Consider the following 21,944-nt stretch of genomic DNA (forward strand, 5'->3'; position numbering starts at 1 on the left):
GAAATACGACATTCCTTATTTCCCGGCATTTAGAGCTGCTGCTAGTAGCTCTGCTTTTTCAATGATGGATGATGATTGAAGCAAACAGCTAGCAAATGTCATTAATGCAGTCGTGGTTCAAACAACATTTGATGCTAAGCAGTGACATATGTTTTATAGCCATGATGTTTAGCTTCTTGACTTCCGATCTAGAAGATCAGAGTTCGATTACAGGAGTATACTTTGAGTGATGTATTTTGCCATGAACCAAATCAACTGAGGCCAAAAAATGTCATCATGGTTCTTTGTTCGAAAGTGCAAAGGACTCACAAAAATCTCCCGCCACTAAGTGATTTAAGAGAAATGCTCAAGTAGTGATTTGCCCCTTCAGCCCTTTTTCTATGGTACATATAAAACACTGGTTTCGCATGAAAATAGAACCATAATTGGTCGGCGTTAAGTCAGAGTGGACCAAGTCACATTTTTCATATTTTTAGAAAAATGAGTTTAAAGTCTAACATCCTGTAATTTTTGAACTCGTTTAAATTTTGGAAAAATATTTCTACACATCTTTGTGTTACTTCCAAACATTATATTGTGAAGTGATGATCATGAAAAATCATAATCCAAACCTCTGGTAGAACGATTTTTTGATGGACTATGTGTACTTGGTCCACTCTGACTGAACTAAAGACCACCGTGCAGTGAGTTGGTTCACTCTGACTGAACAATTCCTAGGAAAATAACAATCATGTAATGCTTGCATGGTCAAACAGGGTGCATATCTCTAAAATAAGCAGATTATCAAGACCATTCGACACCAATATTGTAAATTCTTCCATTCTATTCATTCGTCAATACCGAGATCAGTGGCATTACGATAGCTTGAAAATTAAGATTTTGTAGGGTCAGGGCATTGAAGACCAGAAATATTCAAATATGTGTTCAGTCAGAGTGGACCAAGTGAAAATCTTGAGTATCGACCAAAATATACTAGTCCAATAAGCGGGTTCTAGCACATTCCATACATACACCACAGAACTACTAAAAGCTTCTATCGGACTCTGAAATTGACTCAAAAAATGCAATAATCAATCAGTTTATTGCTTTTTGATACTTGGTCCGCTCTGTCTGCACAGAAATTGTGAATTTGTGACCACTCAACCAAATATGGTAAATGGTCAAAAATCAAAATCAAATGCATCGAATTAAGTAATATTCAATAAATTCTATTGATGGATAAGTAGAAGAATCAATCGATGTCGAAAAATCTGACAAATCTCTTGAAATGTTTTTAATTTCCTCGCATTCCCCAGCGCGCCGATCAGTTTCGCTATTCTGGTAATAAGCACTTGGTCCACTCTGACTGCACACTTTTATCGACTTTTATTGTTCATCCAAAGTAAATTTGTTACATATCTCTCGCAGTTTACAGCATTCATCAAATCTGGTCAAAGTGAAACGGAGGTAAGGTAATTTCGCATCTAATGAGAGAATAATCCAATTTTTTCAAGTTTTGTACTTGGTCCCCTCTGACTTAACACCGACCAATTGAACTCCGATCCTCAAGATCGGAAGTCGAGAAGCTTGACCTCAGGGCTATATCACATATATAACTGCTAAGCATGAAATGCGAATGTTGTTTGAACCACGACTGCATTAATGACATTTGCTAGCTGTTTGCTTCAATCATCATCCATCATTGAAAAAGCAGAGCTACTAGCAGCAGCTCTAAATGCCGGGAAATAAGGAATGTCGTATTTCCGACGATTTTTTACAATTTATCTGTAATTCGGATACGAAAATGGTGTACTACAATAATGTTCAGAAAAGGCAAAGGAATGATACTACGGTTGAATTTTTATGATTAGGCATGGGGTTAAGAATCTCGTAGAACAAAAACTGTAGAGGAATGTATGTTTTACAGGTACTTCAATGAACAGAAATCAGTTTTATTAAGTCAAAACCATCTCAAATTAGCATACACTGTTCTCAAAAGTTGTAAAGTACTAATAATACCCCAGACAACCAGAAGTCGCAAAAAAGTTCACGTAATAACTCGTTTATTCATACAAATTACACCAAACTCGCAAAACACGGTGGATAAAATCGTCAGGTTGATGAGTTTCTTCGCATAAAAGGCTTTTTTTCTGAGTTCATTTGTACATTTTGTTTCGTCCCGTATATTCGTACAATGTAAGTCGAATCAATCCGTAGCAGCTGTCAAATCAACATTTGTTATCATTAGTTAAGTCGCATAAGATCACAGGTTAGTTCGGTAGCAAATTTATGCCTCGCATTTTATACTATTGTTCATCACATAATATATGCACGTATATCGCCTCCACTTTTGTAAGTAGAAGGCCTATTTGCGACATCTTATATGTGAAATTTTGCACATACAAAGCCTCCAGGTGATTTCGTTATACGTACATTTTGGTTGTCTGGGACGTCCAACTGGTGGTATTTATTTTGATTTTCGTTTTTCCAAATTCTCGTTACAATTTTTTGAATGTAAAAAATAGCCAAAAAAAAAAACACAAATTCGACTTGCGGCACCTCCTAATCATCTCCAAATTGGATGAAAATTTGGCTGGTAGTTTGTTTTAGTATTGCAATTAGGACTAGGGGGTGACTGGTTGAATCCCAGAAATTTCGATTTTTGTGAAATGGTTTAATATACACATATAAAAATGGCCAATTGACAAAGAAAGATCTCAACTGAGGATCAGGCGCTTCTCCAGTTGGGACGTAGTGTCAGAAAGAAGAAAAAAAACTGTGCAACGAATAGTAATTCTAGAATTTCAGCAGCAAATTTGTATCTAATAAATGGAGATTTGTCTTTATTTATCAGTAATTCTAATAGTTTACCGTTTGTTTTATAATCCAAAGTTGTCGAATTTGCTATTTTTAGGTTCGTACGATAGGTAAAAAATGAGGTTACGAGTCATCAATAGAGTCCTAAAGCCCTGTCTCAAGCCAGAAACACATGTCTACTCAAATTTTGAATGTTTTTTTATGGTTTAAGTCCAAAAAAACATTTTTTACGGGTTTTGAGATTTTATTACACTTCTTGATTTAGACTTTGGGTTGTATTTCGTGTTCCGTGTCCCTATCTAAATGTCAGATTGGAACAACACCAGTGTTAAGCTAAGTATGCTGTTTCGCTCAAGAAAAGTAGAGAAATCCCTTGACTGAATAGGTCAAGAAATTTACTAGAGAGAGCCCCATTTAAAAGATTTTTTTCTCAACTGTGTACTGCGATCAAAGAAATGTGTTTTTCTTGAACATTTCTTGGAAGAAATTTTCCACGTATCGAAATAGCCGATTACTTTTTTTTCATCAGCAAACCAGCCTTTAAAACGTCAAACATGATCAAAAAGTGTCAAGGTTCAAATTTGGACTCATTTTTAAAATTTAAGTTTAAGAGCCGATTTCATCACCTTCGCTTAAGCCGTAAACCACGTTTACCCATTTGATTCAACTAGGTTTAAGGCCTAAGCGAAGGTGAAGAAATCGGCCCTAAATACGATATAGCCCTTATTTAAGCCGGAAGGTTTGTCAAAGTAGTTGGAAGCACACGCTCTATCGCACAGTTTCACAAGCTGTGGGTCGCGACCCTTTGGGTGACCCCCCTGGTCGCGAAAATAAATCTCATTTTATACATTTTGTTAACGTTTTCAAATATTTAAAAAAAAACTTCTAATTTGCTTGTGCAATAGTTATCAAGACAATGTTTTTTTATGTACTAGGGTAGGTGTACCAGCTATGGACATAGTGGTTCCCTATTTCGTCATACGGGATTACTTGAATGTTTTCACATTTTGAAAGATTGTTTGTGTAGTAGTAGTAAGATTTAAGATACATCGCGTTCCATAACAGCGGGCCCAGGATTGAACCTTGAGGTACTCCCGCGGTAATTCGAACGCTTTTCTGCCCATCCTCTGTGTCATACAATAGAATCCTACCGTCAAAATAGCTTTCAAGTAGCTTACACAACTGCACCGGTACCTTGAGCCAGTGTAGCGTGTGTGCTATCGCTTCCCAGCTTGCGCTGTTGAACGCATTCTTCACATCCAGAGTGACAACCACGCAGTAACGGATGCCGCTCTTTTTATGCTCAGCTGTCTGAACGACCGACTGGATAGCGTCCAGAGTAAATTTACCTTGTCTGAATCCAAACTGGTTATTGGGCAGACCATCCGCACCTTCCGTATACGGTACTAGCCTGTTGAGAATCTACCTCTCCAATAACTTGGACGTCGTATCTGATAGACAGATAGGTCTATACGCCAACGGGTCACCTGGTGGTTTCCCCGCCTTTGGCAGTAGTACCAATTTCTGTCACTTCCATACATCCGGGAAGATTCTTTGATCAATGCAGCGCTGCATCGTGGTTCTGAACATGTCCGGATCCGCATTCACTGCCGCTTTCAAGGCAACATTCGGGATACCATCGGGTCCCGGTGCCTTGTTTGACGCGAATGATTTCACGATTTCTGCCAGTTCTTCGTTCGTCACTCTCGCCACTTCTTCTCCTTCATCTGCCGCATACGGCGCTGGGGGCCATGGGCTTATGGGATGGTGCGGGAAGAGTATATTGATTATCCATCGCAGCAATTCGGGCGAATTCTCTAGGGACGATATGGCACCTTTGATCTTAGCCATTAACACTCTGTAGGCGTCAACCTATGGACTCCAATTGGCACTCTCGCATAGACTTGAAGATTTGCAATTGATTCGCACCACCAGTACACCGGTGGCCTGTTCTCTCTAGGAGGGGCTTTTCTCGGCATGGAAGCATCACACGCTCGTGATATCACAGCAACTAGCTCTTCACCGTTTAGGTCCAGAGTGTTCCGTTCGCGTCTCAGGGCTTTAGTGAATACTTCGCCGTCGAAGCGCGTTGTTTTCCATCCTCGGGCTTGGGTCGAGTTACATCGCGCTGCCTTCCGCCCGCCTGGTATTATACTATAGCAAATCGATTGATGATCGCTATGAGTATAACCGTCATCAACGCGCCAGTTCATGGTACCTAAAAGGTTAGGACTACAAAACGTCACGTCGATAATCGATTCTGCACCATTTCTGCGAAAGGTACTCACTGTACCCACATTTACCAGCTCTACATTTAATGCGGCCAGGGATTCCAACAATAGCTGTCCTCTTTGGTTGGTGCAGCGGCTACCCCACTCCACTGCCCATGCATTAAAGTCGCTAGCTATCACTACTGGTTGCCGACTAGCTAATTCGGCTATCATTCTGTCGACCATGTGGGAAATTTCCTCAATCGACCACCTTAAGGGAGCGTAGCAACTGCAATAGAATACGCCGTTGAGATACCGTCATTTGAGATAGAGACTACTTCTTGGATTGGGTATCGTCCTGTCGTCCCTATAGCTGCTAACTGTTGAGACCTATCCGCCACCCAGTTCCCGTTGTTGGTTGGTATGCGGTATGGGTCCGACAGTAACACCACGTCAGTCTTGGTTTCCGAGACTGACTGCCAAAGCAGCTGCTGGGCTGCATCACAGTGGTTTAAATTTGAGAGATTTCCGAGGCATTCTTGTATGATTTCTCGAAATAATTTTTACACGAATAACATAAATCGTAGGCTGAACCTTTGTTGTTTTTCTGTTCATTGCTGTAGGAATATTTTTAGATATCTTAGTGCAAAACCTGGATCGTTAGAAGAACAAGAATTTCTGAAAGAACATCCGTTTTAAATTCCGTTGCTTCCGTGCTGAAGGATTTTCTGGAGCAAATTTTCTAGGAATTCCTCTTAGCATATCTTGAGAAACCATTTAGGAAATTTCAAGACAAATTCCTGGAAGAGTTTCTAGAGGAATTTCCATTAGAATTCTTGTGGGGAACCCTCGAGAAGTCTTTGTACGTATGCCTGGCGAAAGCTCTGAGTGAATCTCTAGTAGAATTCCTGAAGATAAAAATCTATGAACCTATGGAATAGTCGCAAAGTAATCACTGGAGCTTTAAGAATTTACATGAAAATCATTTCAATGTAAAAAAAAGTAAAAGGAGGCTTTAGACATTGATGTGTTGCGTAAAAAAAAGAGACTTTGGAGGGCTTTGTTCACCTTTGTTCGCGTTATCGAACAAATCTTTGGTACTTTTCAAGAATGTTTAAAATATTGTGTACAAATATTCATTTCGACTTGGTTCAGGACATTACTTATGAGCAATTCTTTCTGAAACCAGGCCGCCATCGGCACCCATCGTTAGAATTCAAATTTTATGTCATTGATAGCTAGTGTAGGTATGCTAAAACTAAAGGGTGGTTTTCAAATGTTGGTGTTTTCTTCGAGTCGAGTGAAGAATAAGAGTATTAATTTCAGTGAAAAAATGTGGCGATTATCTTGGATTTTGACGCCGTCTTGATTTTAAGTAGTAGAATGAGTTTTTAACCTTAAGGAAACCGTTGAGTCCTCTGCACTTTTTGTTTAAGAAATTTTCAATGAATGCATGAGCATGAACAATGAACATATATCATCCATACTTTTTGCACGCGAACCGGACACGATTGTTCAAATGGGAGGGAGAGGCCTGGATGTGTCATTCATGGATTATCTAAGTAATGCTCTATTTTCCTATATAGTTACAGGTGAAGAAACCTTGTCCGCCAATCCCAACAAGATGGGGGCAATGTTTAGGAGCGAAGAAATGGCATTGTGCCAGATGTTCATCCAACCGGAAGCTGCTTACACGTCCGTTTCCGAGTTAGGTGAAACGGGTGCTGTTCAATTTCGTGATGTATGCCCATTTTCGAAACTTTGAAAGTTCGTTCGTAATCTAATGTACTTCTGTATTCACAGTTGAACTCGGAGGTCAACGCTTTCCAGCGTAAGTTCGTCAGCGAAGTTCGACGGTGTGACGAAATGGAACGTAAGCTTCGCTACGTTGAGGCTGAAGTTAAAAAGGATAACGTTAAAATCCCGGATATTCGCGACGAATTACCTCGCGCTCCAAATCCTCGAGAGATAATCGATTTGGAAGCACATCTGGAGAAAACGGAAAGTGAAATTTTGGAACTGTCCCAGAATGCGGTGAATTTGAAGTCGAACTACCTCGAGTTGACGGAGCTGAAGCACGTGCTGGAACGCACTCAAGGGTTTTTCTTCGAACAAGAAGGGGCCGTCAATCTGGATGCAACCAGGAACAACTTGATTATTGATGACCACACCAACGTTCAAGCCAGAGGGCGCTTGGGATTTGTTGCTGGAGTAATTCAGCGCGAGAAAGTCCCTGGATTTGAACGTATGTTGTGGAGAATCTCACGTGGTAATGTTTTCCTACGTCAGGTTGAATTGGAGAAACCACTGGAGGATCCTGCTACTGTAAGTATAAATTGACGGAATGCTTTCACATTACCATGGGAGCGGGTCATTTGGAATTGCCAAAATTATATCCCTTATATCCAAAGATCTTGAGAAAAAAAAATGCCAAATGACCCATACCCCATTACCATGTCCTTGGCCTTGGTTGTGTTTTATGATTATTTCTCTATATCCGTTATAGGGCAACGAAATCTACAAAACCGTTTTCGCCGCGTTCTTCCAAGGTGAACAACTGAAGACGAGAATCAAGAAGGTTTGCACGGGCTATCATGCCTCCCTCTATCCGTGCCCAAGTGCTGCAGATGAGCGCGAAGAAATGGTGAAAGGAGTGCGCACACGTCTGGAGGATCTGAATATGGTGCTGAATCAAACGCAAGACCACCGTTCCCGGGTCCTTTCTACTGTGGCCAAGGAATTGCCACGTTGGAGGATCATGGTGAAGAAGATGAAGGCCATTTATCATACATTGAACCTTTTCAACATGGATGTCACAAAGAAGTGCTTGATCGGCGAGTGCTGGGTTCCGGTTTTGGACCTTCCGATCGTTCAGAAAGCATTGTCCGATGGCTCCGCAGCGGTTGGAAGCACAATTCCATCATTTTTGAATGTCATTGAAACAAGCGAGCAGCCGCCAACTTTCAACAGGACCAACAAATTTACTCGTGGCTTCCAGAATTTGATTGATTCTTACGGTATTGCATCTTACCGAGAGGCGAATCCAGCACTGTACACGATTATTACTTTCCCATTCTTGTTTGGCATCATGTTTGGCGATTTAGGTCACGGTTTGATTATGGCATTATTTGGATTCTGGATGGTATGTGGTGAAAAGAAGTTGGGCGCTAAAAGATCGACCAACGAAATTTGGAACATTTTCTTCGGAGGCCGTTACATAATTTTCCTCATGGGCCTATTTTCAATGTATACCGGATTTGTATACAACGACGTTTTCTCGAAATCAATGAACATATTTGGAAGTTCTTGGTCTATTGGCCACAACACATCAACTATAATGACGAACAAAGACCTTACTTTGAACCCTGGTTCGTCAGACCTCGATGACAACGTTTACCCAATTGGGCTGGATCCAGTTTGGCAGCTCGCTAGCAACAAAATCATCTTTTTAAATTCCTACAAAATGAAGTTGTCCATTATTTTCGGTGTTGTTCATATGATTTTTGGTGTCTGTATGAGCGTTGTCAACCATAACTTCTTCAAGAAGCGCATCAGCATTTTGTTGGAGTTTTTGCCTCAGATCATTTTCCTAGTATTACTTTTTGCTTATATGGTTTTCATGATGTTCATGAAATGGATTCAGTACACAGCCAAGACCGATTACCAACCAAATACACCAGGTTGTGCACCATCCGTACTTATAATGTTCATCAATATGATGCTGTTCAAACGGACCCCTCCTTTGCATGGATGCGATGAGTACATGTACTCATTCCAAGGATCTTTGCAACGCACGTTTGTCTTCATTGCTCTGATTTGCGTCCCTTGGATGCTCCTCGGCAAACCACTCTACATCATGTTCAACAAGAAAAAAATGGCTGCCGCTCACCATAATGGTGGTATCAATCAGCAGACTGAAACAGCCCTAGAACCTGCAGAAAGCGCGAAAGCTTCCGGACATGGCGGACATGAAGACGAACCAATAAGCGAAGTTTTCATTCATCAAGCTATTCATACGATTGAATATGTTCTCAGTACCGTATCGCATACCGCCTCGTATCTCCGATTGTGGGCTTTGTCGCTTGCACATGCTCGTAAGTTTTTCGAACGGTTCTTCTGAATGTAGCACAATTCTAAAGCTTCAAAATATTTACAGAACTCTCGGAAGTGTTGTGGAATATGGTGCTGTCCATGGGATTGCGGCAATCGTCTTACAAGGGAGCAATCATGCTGTATTTCGTTTTTGGGGCATGGGCCTTGTTCACTCTCGCGATCCTGGTCATGATGGAAGGCTTGTCCGCATTCTTGCACACGCTCCGTCTTCATTGGTAAGTGTATCAACATTTAAGGGACGTCTATGAACCACGTTGCTTGTTTAAGAAGATCATAAAAGTTATGACACACTTATGGTTAACGTATGGTTAACGAAGCAGTTATCATTCATTGCTAAGATCAAAGGTTTTTAGTTCTATTAAAAGTCCTAATAGTTAACCCTGATAGCGAAACGGCTGTTCCCAGGCTTTTTTGATTTACTTCGTCATGATGGATTGTTCAAAAGCTTTGTGACTTAAACTTGGCCTCTAAACTATTAGTGTATATAGATTCCACTCAAATTGTTACAATAGCTTCTGGGGTCCAAATGAACAATTTTGGGGGCTGTAACTTAAGCTGTTTTTGTAGTTTGAGCATTATGGACCTCCAGTAGTATGTGGGTATCCTAAAGAATTGTAGGCTCACCATAAATGCGTATGCACACTGCTATAGTGTAATTTTGCAAATCTAAGCATATTTTTAACACGTGGTTTATATACTGATTCCCGAAATGACAAAACGTTATCGATTCGAAAAAATGCAAACTTTTCTTTTATCGTTCACAGGGTTGAGTTCATGAGCAAGTTCTACGAAGGCCTCGGTTACGTCTTCCAACCATTCTCCTTCAAGCTGATCCTTGATGCTGATGACGATTTTGAGTAATTGTTCTCTTATGTTTTCTTTACGATCACATTCAACAACAGCTATGCACCGTAGTTGATCAGTATTTTATTGCGAGTTTTAAATTGTATTGTGCATGTCTTTGGTATTCTACGGAATTGGTTAAAAAGTTTTAATTTCCATCAGAATCTCATATTTCTTTGAATATTTTTTTTCAGTATTATTTAGGTTTTTGAATCACGGTCATTGCTATGTAAATATCGATATAATAAAAAAGTACTGCACGATGCATTTATCTTGTGTTTATTTGTATTATTGAGAATATATTTTAGTTTACAAAATTTTTGTTAATGTAGTAACACCATCATTAGAGTGATGCAAATTTTGAAATGTTTGCTCCCCTATGCTTAAACGATTTTAATTATGGTAAATAGCATCCTCCCAAAGTTTGAAGTGATTCGGAAGAAATTTGACTGTGCACACGCCATTTGAAGTTTATATATAGATTACTATGGAAAACGCCAATCTTTTGTGTTCAGCCCTCTATCTCTTCATCATAATATTTTATGGAAAAGTGAACAAATTCTTCTAATGCGAAATCTTCCCAGCTACAACTTTGCCGAAGACCACTTTTTGATTGGACGTCAGGATAAATTGTTATTCATCATCATAAAGTTGGTTTGCATGTAGCATGCTTCACTAACTGTTCGGCAGGCAACAATGGACCTATGCACGGGTTCACTATTTGACGTTTGAGCGGTGCCGTGTTATTTGCGTGACCATGGCAACGAGTGAATTCGGCACCGCTCAAACGTCAAATTAGTGAACTCGTGCATTGATCCATGGTGCTCCTGACGGGAAGAATGGACCAATGCACGAGTTCACTAATTTGACGTTTGAGCGGTGCCAAATTCATTCGTTGCCATGGTCACGTAAATAACACGGCACCGCTCAAACGTCAAAAAGTGAACTCGTGCATCGGTTGATAGATCAAAGTAAACCAGGCTACTATGTTCTATAGCAAAAAAAGCAGTGTTGCTCTGAAAGTAATTGAATGATCATCTCAGCATCTCAACATGATTTAGACTTTGTTATCAAAAATAACAAATTATCCTTACGTCCCATCGAAATGTGGTCTTCGGCAAAGTTGTAGCTGAGAAGTTTTCACATGAGATGAGTGTGTTCACTTTTCCATAGATTATTATGACGAGCAGTTAGAGGACTGAACACAAAAGGTTTGCCTTTTCCATAGTAATTTCCATAAAAATTTCAAATAGCGTTTGCACAACCAAATTTCTTCCGAATCACTTTAAATTTTGGGAGGATCATTTTCATCATAATTGACTTCGTTTAAGCATAGGGGAGCAAAAACTCCAAAATTTACATCAGTCTAACCATTATATAACATGAATAATTTCAAACGCAGGACTTTTTTTTTTTGTTAAGGCACTCCGTGCTCGTGGCCACTACTGTGCCGGACTCAGTTGATCTTGTAGCTTCTTTACCGATACAGATCTATTTTAAACTTATCTATTGTCGTTTTCGTTTTTGAACCTGGGTTAGTGCTAACCTGACTCTAGAATAAAAAAACGTTTTCAGGTTCATCTGTCAAATGGTATGTTGGTGTGCGTGTCATCACGCGGCGTTGTCTTGCGAGCAGTCAAACGTTGTTTCGCTATACTAATTTTTTTTCAATCTGTGTGTTTGCCACTTTTGCAGAATAATACTACGAGTATTATATTTTTTCACGTATGCTTGTCAAAAACAAATCGCAGATTGAGCAAATCCCCCAACAATCATTTCAGCTGTTGGTTATTTCAGGCGGAAGTTTCGTCGAGACTGAATTACAATGATTTTGTACTCAATTTATATAAATCAGGCTTACCCAACCCTTATAAACAGCGGGCCAAATCACAGAAACAATTTGTGCGGCGGTAAAAATTTTTTGATGTTCAGATATTTGCGTAAAATCTAACAAAAGTCAGTAAATGGTGCATTTTTTTTTCTAGAAATCGCATAAAGTCTGATAGGACAACATAATTAAATAATCTTGCCCAGGATATTTTGAACATCCTCCATAGTAAGTTCGTAAGGTATTAACATCGAATTTCCATGTATCTCATATATTGGATATGGATATGGAAAACGTTCAGCATCTAGTTAAGATTTAATTATTATAATGCAAATATCATCATAGTTCCATCACTAAAAAATATATTAGTATTTGCATTACGATAATGAAATCCTAGGTAGATGCTGAGCGTTAAAAAAAATAATATATGAGATACATGCAAGTGTAGAATAATAGAAATTCTGAAGATATTCAAAATTCCGTGTATTCACCCTTATTCTTGTTCACGACCAATAAAACTTTCGATCGAATCCTATTGGTCCGAATCTACGGCCCACTTCATTTTACAGTTTACGGGAATGCAAAACGGTTTTCGATCGAAAATACATTCGAACCACTTCGAACGCTTGTTAACGTTAGAGATGATTATTCGAAAACTTTTCATCGGATACTGTGCGAATCATGTTCTGGCATCCTGCTCAAAATTTTCCAAGAATTCTTACAAATCCTAAAAATAATGTTTCTAGAAATCTTTCAATCCTCTCCTACATAATTTAGAAATCCTATCTTGAAATCTTTGATAATGTTGTCCAGGATCGTATTGCGGTCGAAGTAAAATGGTTTTCTTTAGCATTTCTTACAAGAAATTTCCCACGCAAGGATAGGCGATTACTTTTCTGTTGAAGTGCATACTTCCCATTATTTGAGAATTGTGAACAAGCTTTTGCGAAGAATCTGCCAAATTGTTGACACAATCCTTCCAAGTATTCGAGAACATTTGGCCATGATTCAATGAGATTGTTTTTAAAAATTACACTATTTCTCAAAAACTTTTGTCCACCCTCAAAATGCATTTAGTTTTGTCTACCAAATAGAGAGGAAAAGGAAATAAATTACTCTTATATTGTAAGATTATAATATTAAATAAAAACTTTTCACATCATGAACGTGATGTTCTCACGTTAGACCTATGTGTAGTACAGGGATTGAATCCTGAGAAAATTGAGAGAATCTCTCACGTATCGCTTTCTGTAACTACAGTGAAACCTCCATGAGTCGATGTTCCATGACTCGAAATCGGCTCATGGAACCATACTAAGAACAAAATTTCATGGTTACTATGACGGCCCCTCGAAACAGCTTTGCAAAGAAATTCTGTTCCATGACTCGGAAATATCGACTCATGGAGGTTTGAATGTATCATAATATGCAGCACATTATGAGAGACTGTTTATCGTATACTGCTACAACTTTGATCGAATTGGGGGGATAGCAGTGCATGATAAAATCCCTCTAAACAAGCTCCAAACCTGGGGGGACACTATTGCTATCGGAAGTTCGGGGATTGTTTATCGTGCCAGTGAAGTAAAACACAGTAAAACAGGCGAGACAAATTGATTTTATCATCGCTCTCTCTTTGAAGATCTCGTTCGCTGCTTCTAGCCATCAGACTTGTTACAACTTGTGATACAATTCCGATAGTGGACCGTAACAGCTGGGATATTTTTCTTCGCTTGCTTTGATCGTGCTTCAAAATCAAATGAGAGCGAATTCTGCGATGCTTGGTGTAGTACAATTTTCGCCATTGTTCGTAGTCTCAAAATAAGTGCATAAAATTTTGCTGCCGAAAAAAAATCTTCAAATTTGTTATTGATTTGAGTAATTTACAAATGAAATGTCTAGCCTTCTTATGTGCTAACTCCAATTTGGTATTTATAATTCTCAACGGGCCAAGAAAAAGTATCTTCAAACTCTTCGCGGGCCGAATATGGCCCGCGGCCGTACGTTGGGCAGCCCTGATAAACAAATGAATGCATATAGGTACAACCTCTTCATCCGTGTAGTTCTCCCTCATGTAGTTCAAAACTTTACCTACAGGCTTTTGTTTAAATAAAGTTATTTTCCGAAATAACTGATAAAAATAAATCTTCGAAATCCGAGTCAGAATCTGATTCAGATTTCTAATCACAGAAGCAGCGAAATCTGTTTCGCAACCGCAATCGAAAACTGTTTTTGTTGTTACAAATATGACAGTTCGATTGCAGTTGTATTGGTGAACCCAGTCATGAAACCGTGATTCATCACAGTGCGAACCTATCGGATTTGGGGTTGGAACTAGTGCGAAACTAGGTCCAACCTGTGCGAATAAAAAAACGTTTTGACAGCACTTAGGTTGGAACTAGTGCGAACCTAGGTTGGAACTGGACAAAAACGAATTCGACATATATTTACATCTAGTTTCACTCTCTCCTACTCTTTTACTCTCACACCGAGCAGGTAGGAGAGAGCTCTGCTATTAGTGAGGCTAGCTGCCTGCGAAGAGGGTCAGTTTGTCTCAATCACCATCTGATACTGACGGAAGATGGATGTGCTCCCCAAAGCACGGTCCTCCGTGAGGCGTCTTCTGGTGGCTGGACGGTTTTCTTTGTGGAGGGGCTGGGAATCGAACCCATGACCTTCCGCTTATGAAGCGAAAGCGTAACCTCAAGGCTACAGACCCCCCTAGCGCAGGACTTTTGTCGCGATTTTAATTATTCTCACTGCCTCAGCACATTCTATCGTGCTTTGGTACGAACATTTCTGGAAAACACTGCAGTGTGGGCTTCTTACCATCTCGCGTAGATAATCAGAATTTAAATTTTTAAAGTAGTCTGTAAGTCGCAGACGAAATAAGCCTATATGTCAAGATAAGCAACATATTAGAGTTTAGAGGTATTTGCTCGCCTTACTAGTGATTTTAGTATTTTATTTTTTTCCTTTGCAAAAGTGAAGTGTTAAATTTTAATTAGTAGTTTTTTTCTCCTATTTCAGCCATCAATTTCAAAATTGTTTTTATGATTTTGTTTAAGAGGAAAATAACCATCATTGTTTTACAAATTTTCAATACCAGTTTTTTTGTTCAAACTCGAAGCAATGTTCATGAAAATGTATCATTGCATTACACTTGCTATCTGTAATGCAATGATAGAGTTTCATGAGGACTCCTTCAAATTTGAACGAAAAAACTGGTTTTTCTTGTTTGATGATTGCTGATGATTGAATGATGCAGTCTTGAGCCTTAAATTAATTTGTTTTTGCAAAAGTTGTACGATAACCACTAATAGAAGCCATAGAATCTGAAGTAATATTCCAAGACATGAAAATTACAGAATTAAGAGTAGGACTCATGAATAAATTTCAGAAGGTTTTGAACAGAGTGATAAAAATATGGTTTTGAGAAAAATGAGCTTAAAGCAATTTTTCATTACATACAAATAGTATGAGAATTAAAAAAAAAGGTAATCTCCTTAGAATTGTGTTATTTTTTTTCTGTTGTACGAAAAAATCGCCTAAAAATACTGTTCCGGATAGCTCACAAGCGGACTGTATTTTCACGGATTTTCGGTAGAGTCCAAAAAAAACACGCGTTCGTACTCTTTGTACTCGAATGAATTTTATAACAACGGAAATCAATTCTTTACAGTTGGTGCCATCGCTTGAGCGAAGGGGCAAAAGAAAACCAATGAACTGAAATTTTACACTGTACGAAAATAACATTCTCATTCTTGCAGAAACATCCTCCCCGCGTTGGGCTAGGCTCAATCCTGAACCGATGCTTCGTTGTCCGAAATGGGAAGTATTGCTATCTGTTCGATATTCTCCGGAAATGGTCCGAACCGTCACCACCCGTGTCACACCGTCACTCCCTGGATGGGTGTCTACGATTCGACCAAGTTTCCACTGCAATGGCGATGCATTATCCTGTTTCAGAATCACCAACATACCCTTCCGAACGACAGCAGCTTCCTTGTTCCATTTGCTGCGCTGTTGCAGTTCAGTTAGATATTCGTTACTCCAACGGCGAAAGAAGTCTTGCTTTCTCTTTTGGACGAGCTGATACCTGGACAATCTGTTCTCCTTGACTCCATCATACATTGGCTCTGGAATACCAGTCAATTCACGACCTACGAGGAAGTGCCCCGGACTGAGGGCCTGGTAGTCGAGCGGATCATCTGATTGTTGGCAAAGGGGGCGTGAATTCAGTATGGACCAATGCACGAGTTCATTATTTGACGTTTGAGCGGTGCCGTGTTATTTATGTGACTATGGCAACAAGTGAATACGGCACCGCTCAAACGTCAACTAACGAACGCGTGCATTGATCCATAGCCTCAATTTGTATGAGCAGAGTGTTCATTTCTTCGTAGGTGAGATGGGACTCACCCAGCACACGGTAAAGAAGTTACTTTGCACTCTTCACCCCTGCTTCCCACAACCCGCCTTGGTGTGGGGCCTTTGGTGGATTGAAACACCATTGCATTCGCCGTGCCTGACAGAATTCGTCCATCTTTCTGTTCAAGATCTGCGACTGTAGCATCTCTCTCAGTTCTTTCAGTTCTCGCTGAGCACCAATAAAGTTAGTGCCGTTATCAGATCTCAATTCGCTCACGTTGCCACGCCTGCCTACAAAACGATGTAAAGCAGCCATGAATGAGTCAGTAGACATCGAAGTAACCAACTCAAGATGTATTGCCTTGGTGCATAGGCAAACAAAAATAGCGATGTAAGCCTTAACCGGTGCTTTGTGACGTCCTTCCTTCAATAATATGGGTCCTGCGTAATCGATGCCGGTTTTTTCAAATGGTTCGGCGACTGTAACTCTGCACTTCGGAAGATCACCCATCAATTGCTCCGTGTCTTTAGGTTTGACCCGAAAGCATTGAATGCAACGCCGCAGCACTCGATGAATCGCTCTCCTCGCATTTATGGGCCAAAAGCTACTTCGCAGCGCCGCTAGCAGACCATTTTGTCCCACATGTAGATGCTCACGATGTAGTGTCTCGATGATCAGTTCAGTGATATGATGTCGTTAAATGGCAGATCAGAATTGCACAGACGACCGCCGACGCGCAATAAGCCACTGTTCTTCTCCAATAGTGGTTTCAATTTGTTCAGCTTTCCCTTGATCATTTTGCCTTTCACTATGCACTTAATTTCTTCACTGAATGCTTCTCTCTGTACAGCCTTCACCATCACTTCAATAGCAGCCAAGAAATCCAACTTATTCAGCTTTCCACTTCGTCGTTGATCAGCCTTCACCTTACAGTTTCCGATGAACCTCATAACGTAACCAAAGATGCGCTCCAGTTTTCGAAGATCGCTGAACTTCAAAATCGTCTTCATCACTTGATCGTCGTCAGGAACCACCTTCTCGCACAGCATCACTATCGGGCCGATGTCTGCTACTTGCAAAAAAGGCGGACCTCTCCACCACAAATCACTCTTTTTCAACAACTTTGGATGTAGGCCGCGAGATATCTGGTCTGCAGGGTTGTTCTTGGTTGCCACATATCTCCACTCGAACTTACTTGTCACTTCACGAATCTGACTTACTCGATTGGTAACAAATATCGGTGTGCCCGGTTTCATGAACTGCAGCCAGCTGAGCACTATTTGCGAGTCAGACCACAATACAACTCGATCCACGGTAATGCCCAATGCCTTGTACACCTTGTTCGTTTGTTCTGATAACAGCTTCGCAGCACAAAGCTCCAGCCAAGGCATTGTCATTTCAGCAGGCTCCTTGTCGTCCTTCGGCTTACGCTCACTTTCCTTTAATGGGGTGACCCGTGATTTCCCGCACAGCAAGAACACTTCCGCTGTTCCATTTGCAAGCACACTCCGAAGATAGATGCAACCATACGCCTTGGAAGACGCGTCTGCAAAGCCATGAATCTCCCAAGACACAGCTGCATCGGTTGTCACTCGCCTTGGAACTTGAATGTCAGCAATCTCCGAGAACTCGTTCCGTAATTTCTTCCACTGTGTCATTAATGTTGGTGGTAACTCGTCATTCCATCCTATGCCGCTTCTCCAAAGCTCATGCATGATGATTTTAGCCAATACAACCGTCGGCCCTAGCAAACCGAGTGGGTCGAATAGTTTGGCTATCTCCGACAGAACTTGCTGTTTCGTCCAGTGGACATGATCCTTATCAAGCGGCTTGACGCTGAAGAAAAGGTTATCTTCGACGGGATTCCATAGAAGTCCGAGAGTCTTAACTGCATCCTTAGCATCGTAGTTCTGGAAATTAATCTGTTTTTCTTGTCGGTCAATGGGGATGTCTTCTAGTAACGATGAATCGTTTGCGCACCACTTATGCAAAATAAATCCACCTTTCGCTAATAAAGCAACAAGATCTTCTTACAGCTCTCTCGCCTTCTCAATAGTGTCCGCACCCGACAGTACATCGTCGACGTACACACATTTCAATACCACTCTGCTTGCCTCCGGGTGGTTCTCCTGCTCGTCGAATGCCAACTGGTTCAGTGCATGTGTGGCAAAGAACGGAGCTGCCGCCGTCCCGTAGGTCACCGTCGTCAATTCGATCTCTTGCAAGGGCTTAGATCGATCGTCACGCCATAGAATTCTCTGGAACTTGGTGTCATCTTGGTTCACACGTACCTGCCGGTACATTTTCGGCACATCAACAGTAAATGCATATTTGTGCAGTCGAAAACGCACCAATATCTCAAACAGCGTGTCTTGAACAGGAGCGCCAATCATCATCAAGTCGTTCAATGAGTATCCAGTAGTGCTCTTGGAAGAACCATAAAAAACGACCCGTAACTTTGTTGTTGAGCTGTCTGGTCGATAGACGCCATGGTGCGGTAGATAGTACGCGTCGACATTACCAATCTCATCTTCTGTCAGCACCCTACAATGACCAAGGTCAATGTACTGTTGGATGAATTCAGCATACTGCTTCTTTTTTTCAGGGTTCTGATCCAACCGTCGCTCTAGTTGATAGAAGCGCTTCTCAGCTTGCAGACGAGATGCTCCCAGTTCTCCAACTTCCTTACGAAATGGTAATCGTACTACATACCGACCGTCAGCTGCGCGCTCGAAGGTCTCCAGAAAATGTCTCTCGCAGTCGTCATCATCACGTTCCGGCTCGGTGGTTTGGTTATCGATGGTCCAGAACTGCTTCAGTGTATTGGTCAGCTCCGCGTCTGCTCCGGGCAGTACCATCGCTTGGCATGCGCGGACTGTTGTCACTGCTTCAGAGCCCGCCACTCGGCCAGATACTAGCCACCCCAATACACTTTCTTGCAAGATAGGTAGTTCAGAGGACAATTTAACCTTACCTGAGAGCAGCATGTCATAAAAAGCCTCCGCACCGATCAGCATATCGATAGGGGATGGTTCGAAGAACGTTGGGTCTGCAAGATGTATTCCAGCAGGTATCGGCCAGTCACCAATATGCACCTTTTTCACCGGAAGCACACCAGTGACACGAGGGACCACCAAATAGTCTAGACAGAATTCATCATCAGAGACTCTGGACTTCGCCATCACGTGTACTTGAAACCTAGGGGCGAGACAGCTTTGCACAGAGCAACACGTTGGACATTGAGCAAGCTTGAGTTACTCACATTTTGCTCAAAATTATGTGCGATTACTTGGATCTCAGTACCAACCGACGTAAATTGTACGTAGTAGTCAATCTGTCAAATCGGTTTTTCGACAACATCGATTAGTACCAAATGCGAAGTTGCTAATATTGATACTGAATATCTCGTGAAGGTAATATTTTTCACGGCAGCCAATGTAAGTAAAACGGAAAATTATTTGAAATTAAATCAAAATTGATCAAAACTCATTGGTGCCTTTTTTTCAGTTGTCTTATACTTGTATGAAATCTATGTCGGTCTTAACAAGAGCTCTAAGCTGAGGCAGATGCAGTACCGCGAAGATCGCCTGTCTCGTACCAATGAAATCCAAACTAAACACACCGAGCTCTTGTCGCGATCTGATGTCATCGTACATGCCACGTTCAAAAAGAAAGACATGCAATTGCTAAAAGTGTTCCAGGATAAGCTTCCCCTGAGATTTATGAGTGGCCCATCACACATCCGCACCTAGAGTCAGCATGAGAAATTGTCCTACATCCTGACCCATATGCGGAAGACCACCCACTAGTAAATTGCAGCTTCGGCTCTTGTGTGCGAGATTTAACCATTCTCTCCGTTTTGGAAATTTGTAGGAATCTATCTGGGAAGAAAAAACACTTTTGAAGTAGCAATGGGACATTCAATGAGTGTAATAAATTCATGTCAATAAAATGATCAATTGTGAAAAAAATCTGAAACTTTTAATTTTACCCTATATGAAAATCACACTTTGCAACGTCATAGCGTGGAACAGTCAGGAAAAGTTACGTTTTTAACAATATGTTTTTCGGACTGAGGTTAGAGTTCTATCCCACATTGATTAAGGGATAATCATGAATTACGCAATACAATTATTTTAAGAATAGTCTAGGGATCAGAATATTTTTGGAAAAGTCAGCCATTTCAGAGAAGATCTCGCTGTTTGATTTTATTCAGCCTGTTCATATGTGGTCGTTAAATGACAACTGACAATTCGTGCGTAAATGTAAACTTCTACGTTAATCCCTTTTGATAGTAAAGTGAAACTCGAGACAAAGGCAGTGTCGGAACTTATGAAAACGAAACTACATTCTTCAATGCACCACCAAAGGCGTCAATTGTTTTTACCACACTAACAGCAGGTTACTACATGGGTTGCTATGCGCGCTTGATATCGAGCAACAAGAGTTACTCAGAGTTACTCTGTATTGAGCTCAAGAGCTTGCTCAAAAGCAAAAGCTGTCCCACCCCTAGCTTGAAACTTCACAGACGTGCGCATTCCGCTGACTCCAATAACAGGCACGTTCACGTATTGCTTGCGCAACTGCAATAAATCCGCCATTCTTTGAGAGACGAAGTTTGCCATCGCTCCTGAGTCCAGCAAAATACGGCACTCATGATAATCGCCGCTGCTGCCGAGAACGTACACCACCGCTGTTGCAAGCAACACCTGCGCCGGCGTTTCAGCAGCTCTGCATGGAATTATACACTTTGCCACTGTTGTGGGCGCACCTTTTTTGGGAACTTCGTCAGCCTTCACTGCTGCATTCGATTAATCTGATTGCGCTGGAACGCACTTTTCTTCTGGATGCAGCAATACGTTGTGCCGTTTTGAACACTTTGAACACTTCACTTTCGATAAACAATCGCTTGTACGATGTCCTTTTTTCAAACAGGTAAAACACAGTCCAAGTTGCTTCGCTTTGTCATATCTTCCTTTCACATCACTACGCTTGAAAGCGTCACACTTTTCTACGAAATGCTTCTCCTCACACAAGGGACAGGATTCGCTTCCTTTCTGGATCACTGATGTATGTGCCTTGCTTGCCGTCGTCTGAGCAATGCGAGATGCAGGTTGGCCACCACGAGACTTCTGGAGTGACTTCGCATTATCGCAGCGTTCCAAGACGTGCTGCTGGTTACGCAGGACAGATATCAGTTGCTTGTAGGTGGGTAGCTGCCCACGCTTCATATTCGATTCCCAGATTTTGCGAGTGTCCACATCAAGCTTTGAGGAAATCAAGTTGATTACGATGGCCTCCGAGAGCTTGTCCAATTTCAAATTGTGGAATTCCAGCGAGCTGATACATTTTTCCACATCATCAACCAACGACTTGAGTTGGTGGAAGGATTCAGTCGTCATCGTTTTCAAGCTCAGATGTTTGGTGATCGTATCATTTATAAGAGCTGGCAGATTTTCGAACTGATCCGTCAAACTACGCCAAGCTCCTTCGTAGTCATTGTCTCGGATGATCTGAGAGTCGATCGCTCCATGCGCTTTTCCGACAAGTGCCTTGTCAAGATAATGTAGCTTCGTTGCGACTGAATCGCTAATGCACTTATCTGCGATATCACGAAACATCTGGCGGAACTTGAACCAATTCTCGTACTTGTCATGTCTACCTATCTCAAGTGGTATTTCTTACGACTCTGGTACCTTTTACTTGTTCGTACCTACGGGATTTCTGAGCAATAAATACTGGCTACCGTAGGCGCATAAGAGAGACTTCCCGACTGACTGAT

General features: G+C 41.1%; 1 protein-coding gene and 1 long non-coding RNA gene across 3 annotated transcripts in view; both read left to right on the forward strand.

The window, feature by feature from the left end:
* Positions 1–10,231, forward strand: part of LOC5579216 (V-type proton ATPase 116 kDa subunit a) — a 30,798-nt gene extending 20,567 nt beyond the window's left edge. For both annotated transcript variants that reach the window (XM_021850672.1, XM_001657294.2), the window contains exons 2-6: positions 6,593–6,747; positions 6,810–7,331; positions 7,513–9,100; positions 9,163–9,334; positions 9,884–10,231. In XM_021850672.1, the coding sequence (XP_021706364.1) occupies positions 6,593–6,747; positions 6,810–7,331; positions 7,513–9,100; positions 9,163–9,334; positions 9,884–9,980 (2,534 nt within the window). In that variant the 3' untranslated portion in view covers positions 9,981–10,231. The remainder of the gene's footprint in view (positions 1–6,592; positions 6,748–6,809; positions 7,332–7,512; positions 9,101–9,162; positions 9,335–9,883) is intronic.
* Positions 10,232–19,238: 9,007 nt separating this feature from the next.
* LOC110678091 lies at positions 19,239–20,133 on the forward strand. Its single transcript, XR_002501450.1, has 2 exons — positions 19,239–19,599; positions 19,670–20,133. It is a non-coding gene; the product is annotated as an uncharacterized LOC110678091 (long non-coding RNA).
* The last annotated feature ends 1,811 nt before the right edge of the window (positions 20,134–21,944 follow it).

This window comes from Aedes aegypti, chromosome 1 (genome assembly GCF_002204515.2).
Source record: "Aedes aegypti strain LVP_AGWG chromosome 1, AaegL5.0 Primary Assembly, whole genome shotgun sequence".
Taxonomy (NCBI): domain Eukaryota; kingdom Metazoa; phylum Arthropoda; class Insecta; order Diptera; family Culicidae; genus Aedes; species Aedes aegypti.